This window comes from Trichechus manatus, unplaced genomic scaffold (genome assembly GCF_000243295.1).
Source record: "Trichechus manatus latirostris isolate Lorelei unplaced genomic scaffold, TriManLat1.0 scaffold00030, whole genome shotgun sequence".
Taxonomy (NCBI): Eukaryota; Metazoa; Chordata; class Mammalia; order Sirenia; family Trichechidae; genus Trichechus; species Trichechus manatus.
Window position 1 is genome coordinate 16651058 of NW_004443966.1, and position 21601 is coordinate 16672658.

The window sequence follows — 21601 nt, forward strand, 5'->3', positions numbered from 1 at the left end:
TCCTGCATTATTTTCTTGAATTCTTCCAATATTTTGTCCATATTTTCCATGAATTTGTCTATTTTTTCCTCATGTTTGTCAGCTTTTTGCCTCAGCTCTTGGAGAATTCTGAGTATTACAGATTTGAATTCCCTATCAGGTAGTTCTAGTGCATTTTCTTCCAGTGGAAAGTCATCTGGTGTTTTATTTTGGACACCTTCTGGAACCATCCTGTCCTGTTTTTGTAAATGTTTTGATATTGTCTGCTGTGTTTGGGGCAATCAGTAGTTATTTTTCTCGTTTATTGATTGTAGATTTGTTTGTTTTGTGCCTTTATTTTTTTTTTAAATTTGACTATGTCTGAGCAGGCGGGCTGCAAGTTCTTTGTTGTTTCCTCATCTGTGGGCACAATACTTTTCGCCTCCTTCTCCAATTGGCAGGGTCAGTCACTCAGATATTTATGGCAGGGCAGGTCTAGCTGAAGAGGAGTTACTGGGACAGGTTGTTTGGTGCACTTACTACAGCCACTAGGGCGGGTTGGTAATCAGTGTAGGGCAGGTTCCAGTAGGCCATGCCTGTGCTGCTTCGTGGTGTGATGTTAAGCTCACGGTGCAGGTAGGCAGGATGTAATGGGGAGATTGTTATGTGTGGAGCTAAGGTGGATATGGGAGAGAGGAGAGAGGAAAAGGAGCCAAAAACATACAAAGAAAAAAAAATGCTAGGGGAGATTGCCGTTGGAGTGAGGAGATGAGAGACTATGAAATGGAGAAAAACAAAAAGGGGAAGAAGAAGAAAAGAAAAGAATGAATAAATAAAAATCAGAAAGGTTAAAGAAAAGAAAAGTTCCCAGGAATCCCACCGGTGCGGCTATGAGGTCTGGGGACCTTGTTCTCAGGTGTTGCAGTACAGCCTCGCTAGAAGGCATAGAGGTATACAATGCCAGGTAATCAGGGAACAGAAGGAGAAGGAAGATATAGAGATATAGAGAGACAAAAAGGAAAAAAGAGGGAAAAGAAAACAAAACAAATTAAAGAAAAAAAAAAGAACAAGTAAAGTCCCCCCAAAAAACAGAAAAAAAAAAAGAAAAAAAAACCCAACGAAAAAAGAAATGCCCTCAGGGATCCCTCCTCACGTCTGTGCAAGCTGAGGGGGTAGTTTCCAAGCCACGCAGCACTGACTGGACAGAACGGGCTCCCAACTCAAGAAAAGGAAAAGAAAACAAACAATTCAAAACAAACAAACGAATGAACGCCCCGGGATCCTACCAGCGCGGCAGCCCAGACCAGGAAGCAGCTCCACACTCGCACGGAACTCCGCAGCCCCTCAGGAAGAAGCAAGGATGGCGCACGGAGCCAGGTATTTGAGTGAAAGGAGGGGGAGGTGGTGAGAGGTAAGGAAGAAATCAAAAGAAACGGAAAAAAGCAACACCAGCAGCCAACAAATGGCAGTCAGAGAGCCGGCCTGTTCGGGTGGGTGGAATCCAAGCAGCCGGTGCTTCCCGAACAGGAGATTGTGGCCACGGGAAGCACAGGAGGCCGAGTAGGGGTGAAGAAGGGTGGGGGTGGGAAAGCGTGTATTGCAAATTACCGGTTATTTTGTCTCCCGCTGGAAGCTCCATGAAGCTGCTTTCTCGTACCCGCTGTTTGCTGGTCTCCGATAGGAGTCCATGATGGCGGATCTGCGCTGCGTTAGCTTATAGGGGACCTCTGCATGAATCTCTCCTTGCTGTCCATTCTCTGTCAGTTTTCTCACTCCATTTGGTGCTTGCCTGAGTTCTTTATCTCTTCATTTGATGTTTTAGGGTTTCAGGATTGTTGTTTTCTCTGTTCGGCTTAGTTTTTCGGATCTTTGCTGTGGAGGGATGGCGTAGTGCTTCTACCTAGAGCGCCATTTTGGCGGGAGTTTGTCTTTTTTGTTGTTGTTGTTGGTAACTTTTTAAATGTATAATTAAACCTCTTATTTCTTGTTCCATCCACTTAAGCAGTAGCTCAAGTAGCTCGAGTCTGCACTTTGGAAGTTGAGGCTACCCTTCTTTTCACTTCTTCCAGTTTTTACGTTTTATATTTTAAGATTGATACCATTTATTGTCTGTTCTTTAACCATAAAGTCTTTTGTACTTTGTCAATTGGTAGCTTCCAAAAGTTGAAAACTAGTAAACAGTGTTTAAGTTTCTATGATTATGTAAGTATTGTTTACTTCAGTGTTAACTCTAGTGTCTAAGCCACTCGAGAATAGTGCTAGCATCAGATTCAAATGGACCTTTCTTCAGTATTCTTCATTACTGCATTTTAGTTTGCTTCGTATTTGAGCCATGCCTTCCTTGAATAGTTTTTTCTCTGGAGTTTTTGATTGCTTTTATTTTTCCTTTTTGAACAAAGAAATATGTGCCTTCTTTACTACATTGCTAATTTCTTTGAGCTTCTTGTTTATCCACTGAATAAGAATATGCTCCTCTTCAAGACTGCTGTCTTCATGACCTGATTGAGATTCATTATTTCCTATTTGGACTATTCTTCACAGTTTATTGTTTTACATCAAATTACGAATAGCTTTTGCTTTTTGTCTTGTATTTTGAGCCTTTTCTATATCCTCAAATACTTCTAGCCTCTCCACCTCTAAATATTAGTTTTCTTCAGATTATGGTCCTGGGCCCTCTTCTCACTCTATGCATTCCCCCTAACAGTCTCATCCATGACTTTGATTTTAAACACCATTTATATGCTGAGGACACCAAAATGTATACTTTTTTCTTCATAGTTTCCCCATTTAGACAGTGTTTAAGAAAAAAAAAATACTACCTTGAGATCAAAAAATATTTTCCCATTTTGTTTTCCTAAGTCTTGAAGTTTTGCCTTTCACATTTAAGTCTTCATTATATCTGGAGTTGATTTTTATGTTCTAGGTCAAGGTCTGATTTTTCCCCCATCAGAATAACCAGTTGCCCTAGCACTATTTATTAATTTTTCTTTACTTTTCCCACTAATCTAGATGCCACTGTGCCTGATTGCTTTTGTTGGCAGTGTGAGAAGTAGGTGGTAGGATCCTTTTACGGTTCTTCTGTTAATGTCCCTATGTTCAGTCTTACTTCCATTGTATCCAGCGTCCATTATATCTACTGTCTTTTCCTCTCCAAAGTTCTACTAGGCAGGTTGGCTGCCATCTTCGTTCTTGTCTCCATTGCATATTTTAGGCTCTGCCTTCCCCTGGTCTTCTTCATCAGTCTACATTTTTCACTTCTTGTCGTCCATGAATTTGCTAATATCTCTTGCTGCCATTGGTCCTCCCTTATTGTGATTGTCCTTGTTGAGTTTATATCTTTTTAATTATTATTCTTTAATGGGGTCTCGGAGAGAGAGATTTTAAACATGTGCTCAGTCTGTCTGCTATCTTCATCTGAAAGTACAAAGAGTTTTAAATATTAGAAATTGTATTACCACATTCTCTGTAAGTCTTTGTAATTAAATTTTATCTGTCTGGAATGATATAAGCATGACTCTTTCTAAAGGTACAAAGCTAGTCAGAAGTCCACAAAGCCACTTCCTTAGGATTTTGATTCGTTTTCTAATACTACATAAGGTTTTCCATTTTTAACAATCCTATTTATAGTCTTTAGTATTTCATAATGCCAAAAAAGTGGCTAATTCTTGTGTTACAGTGTCTGTGACCTTTGGCTTACGGGTGTGTAACTAAATGCCTGGAAACAAGTGTCCATGAAAAAATCATAGGCATATAAAGGGAAGAAATTCTATAAAACTTTGGTATATCCCATTAATGATTTCACTGTTCACTGTACTTGAGACAGCTCTACAGTAAAATGACACATTGCAGGTTTCTTTTCCCTTGCCAGAAATGGGGACGTGCTCGGTGTAATGTTTTCTTTGCTTACATTGGATGCATGCAGTGAAGCTTGTCTATTTTTGGTCATTTCCTGTCTATGAATGCTATGGTATTTTAGCCAACACTACTATAATAAAATATAATGTATAAAATGAATTTCTACACCTCTGAATGTTGTAATAGAAATTCATAAAGTAAGTTATTATAGGAATCAGCACCACTTATTCATTGGGAAAAGAATCTTCCGAAATATTTGAAGCCTTTCTGTTCTAGCTTGTTATAGAAAGCCCAAAGGAAAAAAAATACATAATACTCTGAAATATTGTCCTTTTTTCCACTTAGGCATTCTGAGTTATGTTCTCCATTTAGCCTAGCCTTCAGTGACTCATTACTTTATTGCATTAAGTTAATCATCATGTCTTTTCTTAGAGCCCTTCACTAATTGAGAAGACATAGAGGACTTTCTGATTCATTCTTATATAAAAGTAGAGTTATTGCTTTACAGGAACAGTTGGAATTAACCATTAAAGATCTTGGAGAGAATTCCTCTTTGAGCATACTGCCTCTTGTTATATAATTAATATTTGGGTTGGGGAATATATTTGGGAATGTATTGGCCTTCATGAGAAAACAAATTTTAAAACATGGATCCTCCATAGAAGAATACTGTCTTATTAGAAGAGTGTGTTACCAAACCCTAGAAGGTGAGTTCTGTCCAGTACACTCAGACTTGCCAATTATCTGAACGCCAGTCTTTGAGAAAGAGAAAGTAACTTTATTGCAATGCGCAGAGCAAGGAGCCAGGAGGAAGTTCCTCAGATCCAGCTCTCTGAGCTACGGGGAAGCAGAGTTTATATGTGATTTGGGCAGCAAAATGGCGGCCACGCAGGCATACTGGGGAGGGAAAATTTTAGAAGGTGACCAGGAAACAGAAAGTGACATGGTTCTTGTTAGACCTCTCGCTTTGGAACAGGGTCCAGGTGATGATTTTTCTTCTGATTCATTCCACCTGTTGCTGTGTCCTCTGTTGAGGTCAATTAGTGGTCACAGCTGGCCCTTCTGCACATGCAGGGTGAGCCAAATCTGACTTGGGCTAGTTTAAGGACTAAAGGAAATTTACTGGTATTTGTAGGGTCAGGTTACAAGTAGTTCAGATTAGACAGGTAGAAAACTAGAACAGGTGACCCAGTCACCACTCCACAAATTTGAGTCACACTTGACTCCTCCCTCTCCTTCATTCACCACAATCAATCAGTCACTAACTTCTACTTTTATTTTCTCTGAAATACATGGTAAATCTATGTTCTCTTGTTTTGTTAATAATAAACATTAAAATGTATTGCACTAAGCATGAGGCAAGGTTTAGAATATTATTTCCAGTCTTCACAACAACTCTGAAAAATAGTATTACGATAATCATTTTACATTCAAGGAAACAGAAACTCAAAAAAATTAAACAACTTGCCCCAAAAGTTGTTTATCAATGGCACATCTGGGATTTGAACCCAGGTCTGCCTAATTTTCTTGCCAATGCCGTTTTCCACTACACCACACCCTCTTTTCTGTTATGCCCTCATAAGATCTAGTTGACACCATTGCACTGGTCTTCCTTACTAATCTCCCTGCATCCAGCCTCTCCCTGCTATGTTCTCCACAGAGTTGAGGAACTTATCTGTCTGAAGCGGGGTTGCTAAGGGCAGAGAACATTTCTTACTCATCTTTGTATTCATAGCACCAGCACCTGGCTCTGTGCATGGCACACTGGAGGTGCTTAACATATTGCATTGACTATGGTCTTAATCCTTTTTTATTTTAAACCCTTTTCCCACTCAACTCTACTGGGCAAAATTTGACTTTTCAGCCTCATCTTCAGCTGCTCACCCATATGCCCTGTGTTTCAGTATTCCAGCCATATTGATATTATTCTTACCTGAATAAAAGCCTGACTATGCATAATCAGGTTTCTGTGCCTTTCCTTAGTCTTTTTTTTTTTTTTTCCGTTTTTTTTTTAGTATACTTAACTGTGCTTCCTTCTTCCTCTCCTGATAAAATTCTCCTATTCATCTTTCAAGTATCAGTTTAAATGTTACCTCGTTGTGAAGCCTGACTTTTCCCCATAGGAGAATTAGTCATTCCTTCCTCTGTTTCATAGTGTAGCTTTTAAATATTCATTTTATAGCAATAAGCTGTATTATAGTTCGTATATATATTTATCTTTCTCTCCACCCAGTGCCTACCACAGTACCTAATGTGTAATAAATATGTCTTCGCAAAGACATATTTGTTTAATAATATGTTGAAGTCATTTCAGTTTAGAAATTATATTCCATGTGTTTATTAGATTGATTGCGGAGTAGGATTGTTGTTATTTGGTGCTGTTGAGTCAATTTCAGCTCATAATGATCCCATGTGACAGAGTACAACTGCCCCAGAGGGTTTTCAAGGCTATAATCTTTACAGGAGAAAGACCAAGTCTTTCTCCCATGGAGCCACTGGATGAGATCCAGCCACCAACCTTTTGGTTAGCAGCCAAGTAGCCAAGTGCTTAACCATTGCACCACCAGGGCTCCTTAGAGTAGGATTAAGGTAGTTATAATTCTGGGACCGTAGCTCAGTAAAAGTGGAAAATAATTTTGCTATATTCAAAAACCTGCACATGATCTCTATATTGATTTTCCTTATCAATACAGATGATTTAGTGGTCTGTTTGTTCAGCAGATGTTTGGTGAATGAATGAAAAAATGAATTAATATACTCATATATGACTAAAAAGATATGGATGTATCTACTAAGCATACAAGGAAAACCAGAAAGACAGTTACCAGCATGTAAAGATTATTTAAGGAGCCCTGGTGGTGGTGCAGTGCTTAAGCACTCATATGCCAACCAGAAAGCCAGCAGTTCAAACCCACCAGCCACTCCATGTTAGAAAAATGTGCCAGTCTGCTTCCTTAAAGATTTACAGCCTTGAAAACTCTATGTGTCAATTCTACTTTCCTATAGGGTCTCTATGAATCAGAATCAACTCAGTGGTTTTTGGGAGGTTAAACATTGTTTAGTAAGCTTTCGAAGTCATTTTGTGTGGAAATTAGAACACACTTTCCCAAGGGAACAGCTTTTTGTAAATGTTGGCCAGATTTTCAAAAGCCTCATACAGAAAGTAATTGAAATGGCTTAGGTGTTGTTTTATTTAGAAGGTGCTGTGTTTCCTGTTGAGAAGAATGAACCTGTTTACATTTCGGCAAACTTGCCGTTTGTTTTTACTGAATGTCCGTGTTAGATGTATATAAAGCTGAGAATTACTTCTGCTTTGTTTTGTAATCATGTTAACTGTTTTTTAAGTGGGCTTATTATTTCACTTAGTTTCCCAACAATTTGTTTGACACCTTTACACAAAATAAATAATCCCTTTCTGATTAGGGAGTCCCTGGGTGGTACACACAGTTAACAAATATGGCTACTGACCAAAAGGTTGTCAGTTCAAGTCTGCCTAGAGGTGCCTCTGAAGAAAGTCTTGGTGATCTACTTCCAAATAATCAGCCGTTAAAAAACCCTATGGAGCACAGTTCTACTCTGACACACACGTGCTCTCCATAAGTTGAAATCGATTCACCAGCTACTGGTTTCTTATTATAGATTTTTTATTCTGGAGTTTATGTTCTTAAACTGCTAATCATATAGAGGATAAAACAAAGAACTTCCAAATATAAAACATGGAACAACACCACTTCCCAAAGGACTTATTCATGTTTTGGGTACATAGTTCTGATTCCTCATAATTTTTACATTAAAATTAAATTTGTTTTTTTGGATGTTGTGGCATCAGGCATTTCTACATCAACTAGGTTAGTTTTTTTCCCTTCACCTTTCTTCTTCATTCTTTGCCTCACCTGGATAAACCTTCTTGCTAACTCTTACTCTTGTCTATATCACTGATTCTGCCCCTTTGCTCAAACCACAGCTTATGTTTAGAATATCCTTAAGATTAAATAGAAACTCATAAGGAAAAAAAAAAACCTTCTTAATTGTCTCACTTCATTAATTATTTCAAGAAATATTTATTGAGCAAAACATACGCTCGGAGCTATGTTAGATGCTGAATCTACTATAGTGAATATGACACAGTTCAAGCCGTCAAGGGTCGTAATGTTTAGTGAGAGACAAACAGGTAATTATAGTACAGTGTGGTAAGTTCTATAATAGAGGTATATATAGTTTTCATCAAAACTTCTTTATTTTAGTGGCAGTGAAATGCTAACTCCTATCCCTTTCTTATTCTAGAAATGATTATATGTTCTACCTGGCTCAACATGTCACACAAAGTACAATGTATGGAACTCTTAATTCTCATTTTATTTTTCTTCTATTATCCGCCTTTACCTTTATAAGATTATGATCTAAGATTATTCATATGTTAATATGCATTGAATGTGTAATTACTGTCATATAAAATCATTATCTTAAGCCCTAGACTAGTAGAAATCAAGCCTTTTTGTATTGGTTCCTTATTTACTTAGAGTAGACTGATGTCATCACTCAGCTTGTTATTGTATAGACAAATGTGTTACAGGTAAATGGTACCCTCTGAAATAACTATGTGTAAGTCTGGTAATGCATGGACAACCAATGGGGTGATGGTTTGTTAGTCTTGTCGTCCAACATCAGTGTTATAAAACTTTTAAACATCTCTAATATTTCATTCCTTCAATATACATTGGGAAAATCCAATTACTAGGCCCTAGAGCACCCTCAAAATGAATAAAATACAGTCTTTAGCCTCAAGGAAGTACTATCTGGTAGAAGAAGCTGATTGTAAGTATCTAATTATAATACAGTGTGAGAAATGCTGTGTTGGAGGAGTGTACAAAAGTCCATAGGAGCACAGAGGCAAGGGCAAAGCACTGATTTCAGTAAGGGCAGATAAATACTGCCTGAAAGCAAAAATCCTGGAATGAAAACACACAGAACAAAAGCCGGGCATTATTTAAATTTCGAGATTGGGTAAAACAATAGTTATGTCTCTATTCACATAGCAGAAAATTTCAGTTGGTTGGAGCTGTTTCTTTTATTTTATGGTTATTGTTTAGACAGCCTTTTTCAGAAAATGTGGCTCTTACTTTGGAAATAACAATTGCCATATTCAATAAAGTATGTGAAATGATTTCATGTATATGCAATAAATAATGGATTTTTCATTTATTTCAAAATGGGGAGGATATTTAATTGTTTTACTGATGATAACTGTAGTATATACTTGCGAAGTTTCAGACAACATTGAAATATTCAAAAATAGTCAAAGTTTCCCCCTTAATCTAACCTCTGAGAGATAAACTATTATTAGCAGTTATATGTTTTTCCAAATACTTTATAAGTATATTTTTGTATTATGTGGTTCTTACTATAAAAATTTAGTTTATTACTTTTTTTTTTTCAGCCACACAATGGAACACTTTATAGATTAGGAAAACCTATTTATATTGACATGAAAAGATACCAAGGATTTATTAAATGAATTGTTTTAAAACTAAATAGAGTATCAGTTATCTTTCATTTGGGTTTGAACGTGGGTTTTTTTGTTGTTGTTATTCATAATGTGCTTCTCTTTAAATTAAAATATATGTTAGAAGGATAGTCTTCCAGGTATTTTGTTGAAAATTAGTCTTTGGTACTCTGGGTTTAATTATTGAAATGAAAACTGAATATAACATTTCAAAGAACTTTTTTTTTTTAATTGTTGTAATTAAATGAGGTTTACGTTTCAAGTTAGTCTCCCATACAGAATTTTTTTTTTTTAACATACATTGTTATGAGACCCCAACCGCTCACCCCATTCTGCGACAGCACAGTCCTCCCCTCTGCCCCTGATTCCCCATGAACATTCAACCAGCTCCTAACTCTCTCTGCCTTCCCCTCTCACCTCTGGACAGAAGCCACCCCTTTGGTCTCTTATATCTACTTGTTCAAAGAGCTTTTCCAAGAGGTCTTTATATTATGTTATTTATTTTGCAAAAGTAAAAGCTTATAAAGCTTTCATATAAAATTATGCCTTTGGTTTTCCAGGTCTCTGGACTCAGGGCTCATCAGTGCTTTACAAGGTTTATCTGTCACAGACACTCACCTTGTGGAAGTGGATGGGGATACCCTGTCCCTCTATGGCTCAGGAGCACTGGAATCTCTGGATCGGAACTGGAGTGTTCAAACAGCAGGGATGGTCACAACAGTCTCCTTCAGTTTTATAGAATTTGATGAAATTGTCCAAGTGCTTCCCAAATTGAAGATTAAGTTTCCTAATTCTCTGGTAAACGTTTCCTTTTAGTCGTATATTTGAATTACTCTCAGTCACGACTTGTGTGTTCAGGCCAAAGACCTGTTCTAACTTTTATTTATGCAGTTTCTATCTGGCAGGGAGACTAAGCTTTTGTGCGGATTTTCTGGAGCTGGGATTTAAATTAGTATTCATAAATGACCTTCCCATTTTCAGTTAATATCGGAAATTTTCTCCCTAAAAATGATTCTTTATGGAGTAGAAAAGATAATATAAATTTATTCAAATTATATATTTCTATCTTATAAAACATTCAACGGACCTCATGTAACCCTATAGTATGTATTCATTTATTGTACCTAATATTGATGGAATGTGCATTTATTATACAACTTTTATAGTAATTCCTTAATAACATTTGGAATAATTTTAGTAGCTTATTAAAATTACTTTGAGAAGTTAGCCGTCTCCAATTATGGTTTTATTGTATTATATATTAGTATATAGTCTGCTTCTGTAGAAATTTACAGCCTCGGAAATCCTATGAGGTCGCTATGAGTCGAAATCGACTAACGGCAGTGGGGTTTTTTTATGCATTTGAGAAACTGTGATTTTCATAATGACCTATCTCTTGGGTTTTTATTGTAGTTGTGTTTTTCTCTGTTAGCCAAGTAATTTTCCTCACCTGTCCTTTTATGATATTTTTTCTTTTGCCACTTCATCCTTCCCAAAGAAGATACGGAGATAGTATGTTTAGACAAGAGCAGCCAAATTCACAGATGGAAGATTCGCATTGCATTTTCGTTTTAGTGATTCTATTTTCCTGTAAGCCAGTTTAACTAGCCTACATAGTAGTTGGCAAGACATGGGTAATAATGGCTAACTTGCTCTTTCTAGGAGCAGTGGAGCCCTGTATTTAGAATGTTCTGAGATTTTTGTTTCCAGTCTTTTCTTTGTAGGTTTACTGTCAGTGTAAAGCATATAGAATGTTTGTAATGCCTGCAAGAATCTGAATTATTGGATATTTATATACATTTTAAGAATCTTTTTTAATAAATGAGGGGATGTCCTTTGCAGAAGTGAAATCATCCTGGATATAATACTGTATAGATTGATACATTATTGTCATATAAGTTTAGTATATTCCGTTGATTTAATCTAATTGAAAACATACTAGCAAAGCCTAAAGTTTTTTGATTTACTGGGGGTATGATCTGTGAAGCTGCAACGTTAATATTTTAAGATGGTTAAACTCATTGTTCACTTCTTATTGTGTTTCATTATTGCAGCACCTTAAATTCAAGGAAACAAATCTTGTAATGCTGCAGCAATTTAATGCACTAGCACAACTCCGTCGCGTTGACCAGCTGACAGTTGATCCTCAAGGAAACCCAGTTGTCAATTTTACACTCTGGAAATACTATGTACTATTTAGGCTGAGCCATTTTAGTATGCAGAAAATAAATGGAACAGAGGTAAGCTAAATACTAAGTGAACTGTAGAATAAAAATGTTCCTTTTTAGGAGAAATAGTCATAAAAATAGTTAAGAATTTAAATAATCAAAATAGAACTTTTGAGAAATATATATATTTTTAAAATCTTAATATTTAAAATGTCAAAAAACTAAAAATCTATTCACTCAAAATTTCTAAAGCACTAAACAAATTCTGAAAATCAATGATAACCAGATTATGGTGAATAGTAAATACTTTCACTTTGTCTGGAAGCAATCAGAATTAAAATGTTGGTGGTGTGACAGAAAAAAATGAAGAAATCTTCTAGAGGTAATGTGATATTCGTATTTGTCAAAGTGCTTTGCAAACTGCCTGGCATGTAAAAGGGGATGGGGAAGTAATACCCAGATATCTCCTAATAAGGATTGCAGCAGAGGAAAGGAAGAATAAAATGGAAAAATAGAGAATGTACACGGAAAAGAGGAGTGATAAACAAAAAAAGAGATGAGAAAGAAAAATAAGCAAGGAGGGAGGTAAAAGAAGGAACCTGAAAATGAGAGAAAAAGGAGAATGAAGTGCAATAAGCATAAGTAGACACCCGCTCTGCTTTGTTAATGGTCTGTGACTCTCTGCTGCCTGTGGTATAACTGTATTGAATAACTGGAAAATTATTAGTGAAAAGTTATTTTTTAGATGGATTCTGCTAAGCTTATCACAAGCGTAATCCACTAGTTATAAACCATGTTTTCTTTAGATATTATGTTGAAAGAAAAGAGAGGAACTATGCTCATGCCTTTAATGAATTTAAATAATCCTCCAAGTAAAACATATTTAATATGTTATTAAGGAGCCCTGGTGGCACAACAATTAAGCACTTAGTTGTTAACCAAAAGGTTGGTGGTTTGAACCTACCCAGTTGTTCCATGGGAGAAAGACTGGTGAGCTGTTCCTGTGAAGATTACAGTCTAGGAAACCCTGTGGGGCAGTTCTACTCTGTCACATGGGGTCTCTATGAGTCAAATGGACTTGAGGGCACCTAACAACAATAGCAATATCATAATATTATTATATTTCTTGAAATTCATTAAGACCTCCTTAATATAAGATGAATTTTAATCAACTTTACCACCACAGTAGCAATACCAACTGTATTTCCCTGCAACTGATAACACTGCAGGTACATCTAGCCTAGAACTCCAAAATTCCAGCATACTGTTAAGACACTAGAGTTCTGATGGTGCAGTGGTTTAGCGTTCTGCTGCTAACCAAAAGGTCGGCAGTTCGAATCCACCAGCTGCTCCTTGGAAACCCTATGGGACAGTTTTACTCTGTCTTATAGAGTCACTATGAGTCAGAACTGACTCAACAGCAAGGGGTTTTTTTGGGTTATTAAGATACTGGAGGTCTTTCGGCCAATCTATGGGAGCTGTATAGAAATTTGCATCAACTGTGACAGGCCCATGACCACAGTATCAGCTGTCTGTTGAAGATGTGGGGCAATCCTGGAACCACCCTCCAGCTGGTTCTCAAGAGATTTGGTTCAGTCTTGATTTGTTGGTACTTCCCCAGAGAGGTTGTGAGTCCCTGGAAGGACCTAATAATTAATTCTAAAGGTTTCCAAGGGTAGCCTGGACTACAGCTAGAATGGTTATTTTGGCTGTGGGTGAGTGACTCTCCCTCATTAATGACCAAACTGTTATCCCAGTTAACCCTAAATAGTGTATTTACTCAGACATTTCAGAAAATACTAGAAGAATACCCCACTTTATAGAACCTTGAAATATGAAGGAATAGTATAGTATAATTACATAAAGCAGAGAAGAATTAAAAGAACCAATATAATTTATTTTGATTTAAATTTCTGAAAATGTTCCAAAAACCAAACCCATTGCTGTCAAGTCAATTTCAACTTATAGCAACCCTATAGGATAGAGTAGAATGTCCTATAGGGTTTCCAAGGCTATAATCTTTAGAGAAGCAGATTGCCACATCTTTCTTCTGTGGAGTGGCTGGTGGATTCGAACTGCTCACATTTTGGTTAGCAGCTGAGTGCTTAACCACTGCACCACTTGGGCTTCTTTGAAAATATTAATGCTAGGGATATTAGACACTTTATTAAAAGGCCTAAAATATATATACGCTTATCTCATTCCTGTTAATATATAATATAGTGATGTTACACTACGTTTCCACTTCTCTTTGTATGAAAGACAGTGATTTGCTTGAGTTAGAATTAAACTGAATTATGAACATCAAGAAAAGATGGAGTAGTAGCCTGGACTGGCCGCTAGATGACTATATTGGACCAAAACAACTTAGTTGTTAGCTAAAGGAAGGATTTGAGGGAGTAAAAACCCATTGCCATGGAGTTGATTCCAACTCATAGAGACCCTATAGGACAGAGTAGAACTACCTATAGGGTTTCCAAGGAGCAGCTGGTGGATTTGAACTGCTGACCTTTTGGTTAGCAGCTGAACTCTTTAAGCACTGTGCCACCGGGGCTCCATGAAGGTCCATGGAAGGGACAATAATCAATTGGCACTGATTCATGTGCATAAGATGTTTGTGAATTGTAGGTTCATTTCTTAGAAAATGGCTGTAAAGTATATAACAGCTAGTAGTAAGAATTAATTTGAAAAAGATCTCAAATTTTTAACTGTACTAGGGTTTTTCAGCCTCAGCTGTATTGACATTTTGGACCAGATAATTCTTTGTTGTGGAGGGGCGGGGTTGCTGCCTTGTGCGTTGTAGGATGTTTAGCAGCATCTCTGGGCTCTATCCACTAGATGCCAGTAGCACCCCTCCCTAGTTGTACAGTTGTGATAACCAAAAATGTCTTCAGACATTATGAGATGTCCCCTAGAGGACAAAATGGCCCTGGTTGAGAACAACTGAACTGTATAAACCAACAGTATTTAAAATGCAGGCAACTCTATATTTTTAAAAATATAAAATACTAATATTTTATATTTATATAAAATTTGGATATTAATCCAAGTCCTGCTTTCAGCTTTTAGTACTTTCTCAGTTAATGTAGGAATGAACTTGCACAAGGTATACCTGTGACAAGTTCATCCTTGAAGGGGAAAGGCTGAATAAATTAAATATAAGAGCTCCGGATAGAACAGGAGCATTCTTTCTAATCTAGTGAGAGTTCCACTGCTCAGAAAGGGAAAAAATTATCCCTATAGGAGCCAGGTATGAACAATGCCTTGGATTACTTTTTGACACATCATTAAGATGAATCTATCTTGGGAATTTTTCCCCTAAATCATTCTACTCCAAGAAATAGTAGGATTTCATTAAGAATTTAAGATGCCTCAAGCATAATTTTCAGGAAAAACTGCTTCTAAGTCAAAGATCACCCCCCAGTCATCCTCCATCACCATGACCCACATTCGTACACCTTCATTTTAGTAAAGCTCAGGGTAAAAAGAGCATTACCAGTGAGAAGTCTTTGCCTTACAGCCCAGGCAAGTGTACTTTCCTGAACTCAAAGAAAATATTTAATCCAGACATTTCTTTGAAATTCTATTAGTTGTATCAAGCCAAGAAACAGTATCATTTTTTAAATTTTGTTGTTGTTGAGAATATACACAGCAACACATACACCAGTTCAGTAGTTTCTACACGTACAGTTCAGTGGCATTGATTGCATTCTTCAAGTTGTGCAGACATTCTCTCACCCTTCTTTTCTGAGTTGTGAAACGGTATCATTTTTTATCTGTTATATCTCCTCAGGTGACACAGAATGATATGATAATGGCTGAAAGGCTCTTTGGAATCCTAGCACATGTAGCATCTTCTGAGTTACCCCAGTACCGTATGATTTCAATTCTGGGGGATACCAGGTAACGTTTAATTTCTCTAGTTTTTATAGAATTACTGTCCCACTAAAAAAAGTAATAAAATCCACACACTTCTTAATGGTGCCATTCATTCATCCCACAAGCGTTTATCCCAGATTTATTTTGTGGCTGGCATTATTCAAAGTGTTGGGGACATAAAGATGAATAAGACAAAGGCCTTGCTTTCTTGTGGCTTATAATCTAATAAGATAAAGATATGTGTAAGTAATTATTGGCTAATGTTTCATAAGAGAGGTGCTATAAGAGAGAGCTATGGAAGAATAGGAGAGACTAACTGTACATTTTGGGAGAATATCAGGGAAGACTTCACAAAGGAGGTGACATTTGACCTAGTTCTTCAGGAATGAGCAGGAGTTTTTCAGGTGAAAGGTATAGGGGAAAGAAATCTTCAGAGGTACAGGGAATTGTAAGTAGTTCAGTATAGGTGGAGCATGGAATGATTGTGAATAGTGATAGGAAATAGAGGTAGAAAGTTTAGTTGTGGCCTGATTTTGAAGAGTCTTGTAATCCATACAAAATAAAAATGAAAACTTACGCTTTATAATTTAGCAAAACAATGGTATGATTAGGTTTATGTTCTAGGAAGGCTCCATTTGAGCCTTTGAAACAATGACAAACATTGAAGGAATGGACACCAACCAAGAAGCTAGTCTATAATCCAGGATTGAGATTATGAAGGCTTGAACTAAGGCAGTAAAAATAGACAAGGGGAAAATTTGAAAAATACTTAGAAAGTATACTTGACGGAACACATTGACTGAGAGACAGACTGTGGGTTCGACTGAAGGGAGAAAAGTCAAGGATGATATATTACTCATGAATCAGTTATAGATAAGAATTCACTGTGGCTAGAATAAGCAGAAAAGAGTTGATACAAGGAGGTAGATATCTACAAAATCTTTGGCAGGGTTGGTGTCTTGGTCATCTAGTGCTGCTGTAACAGAAATACCACAGGTGGATGACTTTAACGAAGAGAAATTTATTTTCTCACAGTCTAGTAGGCTAGAAGTCCAAATTCACAGCGTCAGCTCCAGGGGAAGGCTTTCTCTGTCGGCTGTGGAGGAAGGTCCTTGTCATCAGTCTTCCCCTGGTCTAGGAGCTTCTCTGCACAGGAACCCCAGGTCCAAAGGACGTGCTCTGCTCCTGGTGCTGCTTTCTTGGTGGTATGAGGTCCCCATGTCTCTCTGCTCACTTGTCTCTTTTATATCTCAGGAGAGTTTGGCTTAAGACACTATCTAATCTTGTAGATCTCATCAATATAACTGCCACTAATCCATCTCATTATATCATAATGATAGGATTTATAACACATAGGAAAATCATATCAGATGACAAAATGGTAGACAGTCATACAATACTGGGTATCATGAGCTAGCCAAGTTGACAGATATATTGGGGGACACAGTTTAATCCATGACATTCCACCCTTTGGCCCCCCAAAGTTCATGTCCTTGCCACATGTGAAATATATTCACCCCATCATATCGTAGCAAAAGTCTTAAATCAACTCCAAGTCCACAATCCAAAAATTCCTCTTCATCTGTGAAATCTAGAATACAAGTTATCTGCTTCCAAAGGTACAATGGCAGAACAGGCACAAGTTAGACATTTCCATTACAAATGGTAGAAACTGGAGGGAAGAAAGACATAACAGGCACCAAGCAGGTTAGCAGTACACGTTACATTAGCACTCAAGGCTTGAAAACAATCCTCTGTTCTCTGAGACCATTTACATAATGGCCCTGCCCTCCAGACTCTAGGTATTGGCCACACTCTCCGGATTCTGAGCAGAGGCCCCTCATCTCTGGGCTTCAGCTCCGCCTTCCAGGCCCACTGGAACAGCAACTCTGCTCCATTGGCTTTAGGCGCGCCATTCTTCTAGTCCATCTGAGTGGTGACTCCACCCTTAGAAACACCAGAGGCCATGGCTCCACCCTTTGAAACCCCAGAGGTCATGGCCATACCTTTTGAGACTGAGGCAGCTTGGCTTCCTGTGTTCCTTGTCTCTTCAGCTTCTGCTTCCGGGTTTCTTGGCCTCTTGGCTCCTCAGGCATCATGCCTGCATCTGCCCTGCTAGGGCAAGTGTTGCAAAGCTCTGTAGCTCCACTGATAAGTGTCTGGAGGCACCCCACTCTGCCAGTAAACTTTGGCTGAAAGACACTCAGCTCTCTTGTTCCGTGGGTCGGCTCCAGCCCCGTGTCACACTGGTCTCCTGGTTCTGCTGCTGCTGGTTCTCTGCTTCTCACCATCTGTGCCTTCTCCAGTGTTAACAGTTCTCCTCACTTCTTTCTGAGTCTTCTATCCATTCACAGTTTCAAAACCACTTCCACATTTTAGGTATCTGTTAGAGCAGCACCCTACTCTCAGTACCAAATTCTGTCTGGTCATCTAGTACTGCTATAACAGAGATACCACAAGTAGATGACTTTAACGAAGAGAAATTTATTTTCTCACAGTCTAGTGGACTAGAAGTCCAAATTCAGGGTGTCAGCTCCAGGAGAACACTTTCTCTGTCAGTTCTGGAGGAAGGTCCTTATCAGTCTTCCCCTGGTCTCGGAGCTTCTCTGCACAGGAACCCCAAGTCCAAAGGACATGCTCTGCTCCCGGTGCTGCTTTCTTGGTGGTATGAGGTCCCCATGTCTCTCTGCTCACATCTCAAGAGTTTGGCTTAAGACACTATCTAATCTTGTAGATGTCATCAGTATAACTGCCACTAATCCATCTCATTACATTATAGTGATAGGATTTACAACACATAGGGAAACCATGTTAGATGACAAAATGGTAGACAGTCATACAATACTGGAAATCATGACCTAGCCAAGTTGACAGATATTTTTGGGGGCACAGTTCAATCCATGACAGTTGGGAAAGCAGTCTCTAGACTGGGCTTCCAAAAATGACATCCCAGAATGATACAACAGAACCAGCCCAACAAGGAAACTGCCACCTTAAGGAGCTGGGGATCAGGAGACTCTTGTCCCAACTACTAGCTCCAGGATGATGATCACTTTAACTACACTGGGGATCAGGAAGTTCCTTGTGTCCCTCATCTTACCCAGAGCTTGTCTCCAGAGCCATGTTGCCCTGCTATAATTTATGCCAACAAAATAAGTATCTTGAGTGCTACCCCTAGTTCTCCACTTTACTCAGTTCTAAATTCGAGTCTTGCCCAAGTGTATTTGACTGTTGGAATCTAAATCACATCTAAAAACCACAGAACCATTCTGAAAAAGAATACTTGAGGGAGGTACTTCTACAAAATGAATAAGTGAATGCAAGAAATAGGAAGACATTGAATTCAAGAAATGGTGTCAAGAGAAATCTGTAAACATTAGTTGTCTAAAAAATAGTTGATCAGTAAAAAGAAAAATTGACTCTATAAAAACTATCCAGAAAATCCAAGAGCTCAGCTATTGAACTTTTAGAACTAATAAAAATATACAGCAAGAAAGCAAGTTACTAGATCAACATACAAAAGTAACATTCCATCACACCAATAACAAACTATTGAAAATTGTATTAGAACAAGTATCTCATTTATAGAGGCAATAATCACCATAAAATACTGGGGAATCCACCTGGCACATCATAACTATGAAATATACATGAAATTAAGAATAAAAAAGAAGTCATAAAATGGAGAGAGATACAATATTAATGAATTCTAAGACAATATTGTAATGATGTCAATTTATTAAAATTAAATCACAAGTTTACTAAGCCTCCAATCAAAATCCCAATGTGCTTTCGCAGGAAACTAAACAAGCTGAATTTTGTTTCTTGTCAGGAATGCATTCGTTATCCCAAGTATATAGAAATACTCTATTATACTTTCTAATACTTTCATAAGGTTTAAAATATTTGTTGTTGTAGAGTGTTGTCGAGTTGATTCCAACTCATAGTGATCCCTGTGACAGAGTAGAACTGTCCCATAGGGTTTTCTTGGCTGTACTCTTCACAGGAGCAGATAGCCAGGTCTTTCTCTTACAGAAGCACTGAGTGGATTCAAACCACCAACCTTTTGGTTAGCCAACGAGTGCTTAACCATTGTGCCACCAGGGCTCCTTTTGCTCATGAAAATTGAAGAATTTAAAAATCATATAAACAAGGTCTAAAGACATGAGCAGACAAAGAGAATATGTTTATAACATATTTAACAGATTTTAAAAGAACTACAAATTTAGTAAGAAAAAGACAGCCAACATTATGGGGGAAAAAAAGGCAAAGTGAATGATCAAGAATTCACAAGAAGAAGTACATACGGCCGATTAACATAAGAAAAAATCAAACTCATTTGTAATCAGAGAAAGACAAATTAAAATACTGAGATGTTATTTTTGCCAGTAGGATTGCTTAAAAATTTTAAAACCAATAATATCAGGGTTTTTTGTTTTGTTTTGTTTTAGGATTCAGGGCAGTATACACTCTATACATTGTTGGTGGAAGTATAACTTGACAAGGACTTATTTGAGGAGGTATTTTGGCAATACCTATCAAAATTTAAAGCATGTATATTTTTGAACCCAGAAGTTCTATACTAGGAATATCTTCTATTGAAATACTTAAATGTATGCACAAAAGATTTATATACAAGGTTGCCATTGTTTTCTTATAATGTGGTAGCCCAAATTTGGAAAATAACTAAATGTCTGTTAATAAGGAAAGTTAAATAAATTATGATAATTCTACATTATGAATATAGTATCTGTATGATACTATCTCCATTATGGTCATTGTTGTTGGGTGCCGTCAAGTTGATTCCGACTCATAGCGATCCTATAGGACAGAATAGAACTGCCCCGTAGGGTTTTCTAGGAGCAACTGAAGGATTCAAACTGCTGACCTTTTGGTTAGCAGCCTGAGCTCTTAATCACTTCACCATTAGGGCTCCATTATAGTCATTATATGACTGTAAAAAAAGAAGAAAAAAAAAAAAAAGACTGTTGTAAGTCTCCTTTTCTGACATGAAATGATCCAGAGATAGATTGTTAATTGAATAAAATAAGGCCCAAAGCAATATTTATACTGTGACCTCATGTGATTATAAAAAGTATCAAAATAAATACGTAGACATATAAATATAGAGACATACAAGAGTATTGAAAGGATTCACACCTGGAAAGGTGTGGATGTTAGGAGTGGTGGTGGAGGTAGTTGAGTGGTTTCAAGTTTCCTCTGTATATTTCTGTACCTTTTGAAACTTTTCAATGAGAATATAAGACTTCTGTTTCTGAAAACAGTGGGTTAGGTTATTTTGACCATCCAGTGTGTTTAAAACAACTGAAACTACTAGATAAAATAAAAAGATCTCCATAAAAGTATTGAAGAGCTGACAAGATACAACAGGCCAAGATCTCTGTGAAAGTGAGAATATTGAGAAGTAAGGTAAGCACAGGCTGTGTTTACCCTTAGAGCATTCCAGGGAAAGTTAAATTTTGGTTTTGCTAGCCTCAAGCAGTTGGAAGGATAGAAATTAAAGCCAAGGCCCATCTAAAGTGAATATCAATAGAGATCTTCCCAAGATTAAGCTCAACCCCCAAGTGCTACACCATCAGGGTAAGGGTAAGGGTGTGTCAGGAATAAACCTACCCCTTCTCCTTATTCTCAGGATTTTCCAAAGAAACTTGCCTTGATGAACAGAAGGGGTAAGTTGTCCCTAAGAAGTTGTAACAAAAGCCTGTCCTTATATAGATTTTCAGCCTGAATTCATAACAACTGGGTAGTTCAAAATGATATCAAGGTTTAAACATTAGTATCTCTAAGTACCTGGAAAAAGTTAATGCACCTCCTCTCTGGAGAAGGTTAATATCCTACCTCAAAGAATCCCCATGGATAATTTTTAAGGACAGTGATGCACATAATGAAAAAAAATAAGCACACAAGGAAGTAAGGCAATAGTGTATAAGAATCAACAGAAAAAAATAGAGTACCTAAACAAACCCATGAATACTTTAGATATTGGCACTATTACTCATAGATTATAAAATGACTATGCTTACTATATTTCATGATATAAAAGACAAGCTTGACGATATCTGGAGAGAACAGGAAATTTTACAAAGTGATCCAGTAGATCTGAAAGGAGACCAAAGGAAAGTTCTATAGATGAAAAATACAGTGTTATGGATTGATTCTGCCCCTTCCCCCACCCCAAAAAATATGTGTCTACTTGGGTAGGCCATGATTCCCGGTA

At 37.4% G+C, this 21601-nt stretch overlaps 1 protein-coding gene across 2 annotated transcripts in view; it reads left to right on the forward strand.

The window, feature by feature from the left end:
* Window positions 1–21601, forward strand: part of LRRC49 (leucine rich repeat containing 49) — a 200047-nt gene that overhangs the window by 152722 nt on the left and 25724 nt on the right. For both annotated transcript variants that reach the window (XM_023729769.1, XM_023729768.1), the window contains exons 13-15: window positions 9877–10114; window positions 11371–11556; window positions 15278–15387. In XM_023729769.1, coding sequence (XP_023585537.1) covers window positions 9877–10114; window positions 11371–11556; window positions 15278–15387 — 534 coding nt within the window. The remainder of the gene's footprint in view (window positions 1–9876; window positions 10115–11370; window positions 11557–15277; window positions 15388–21601) is intronic.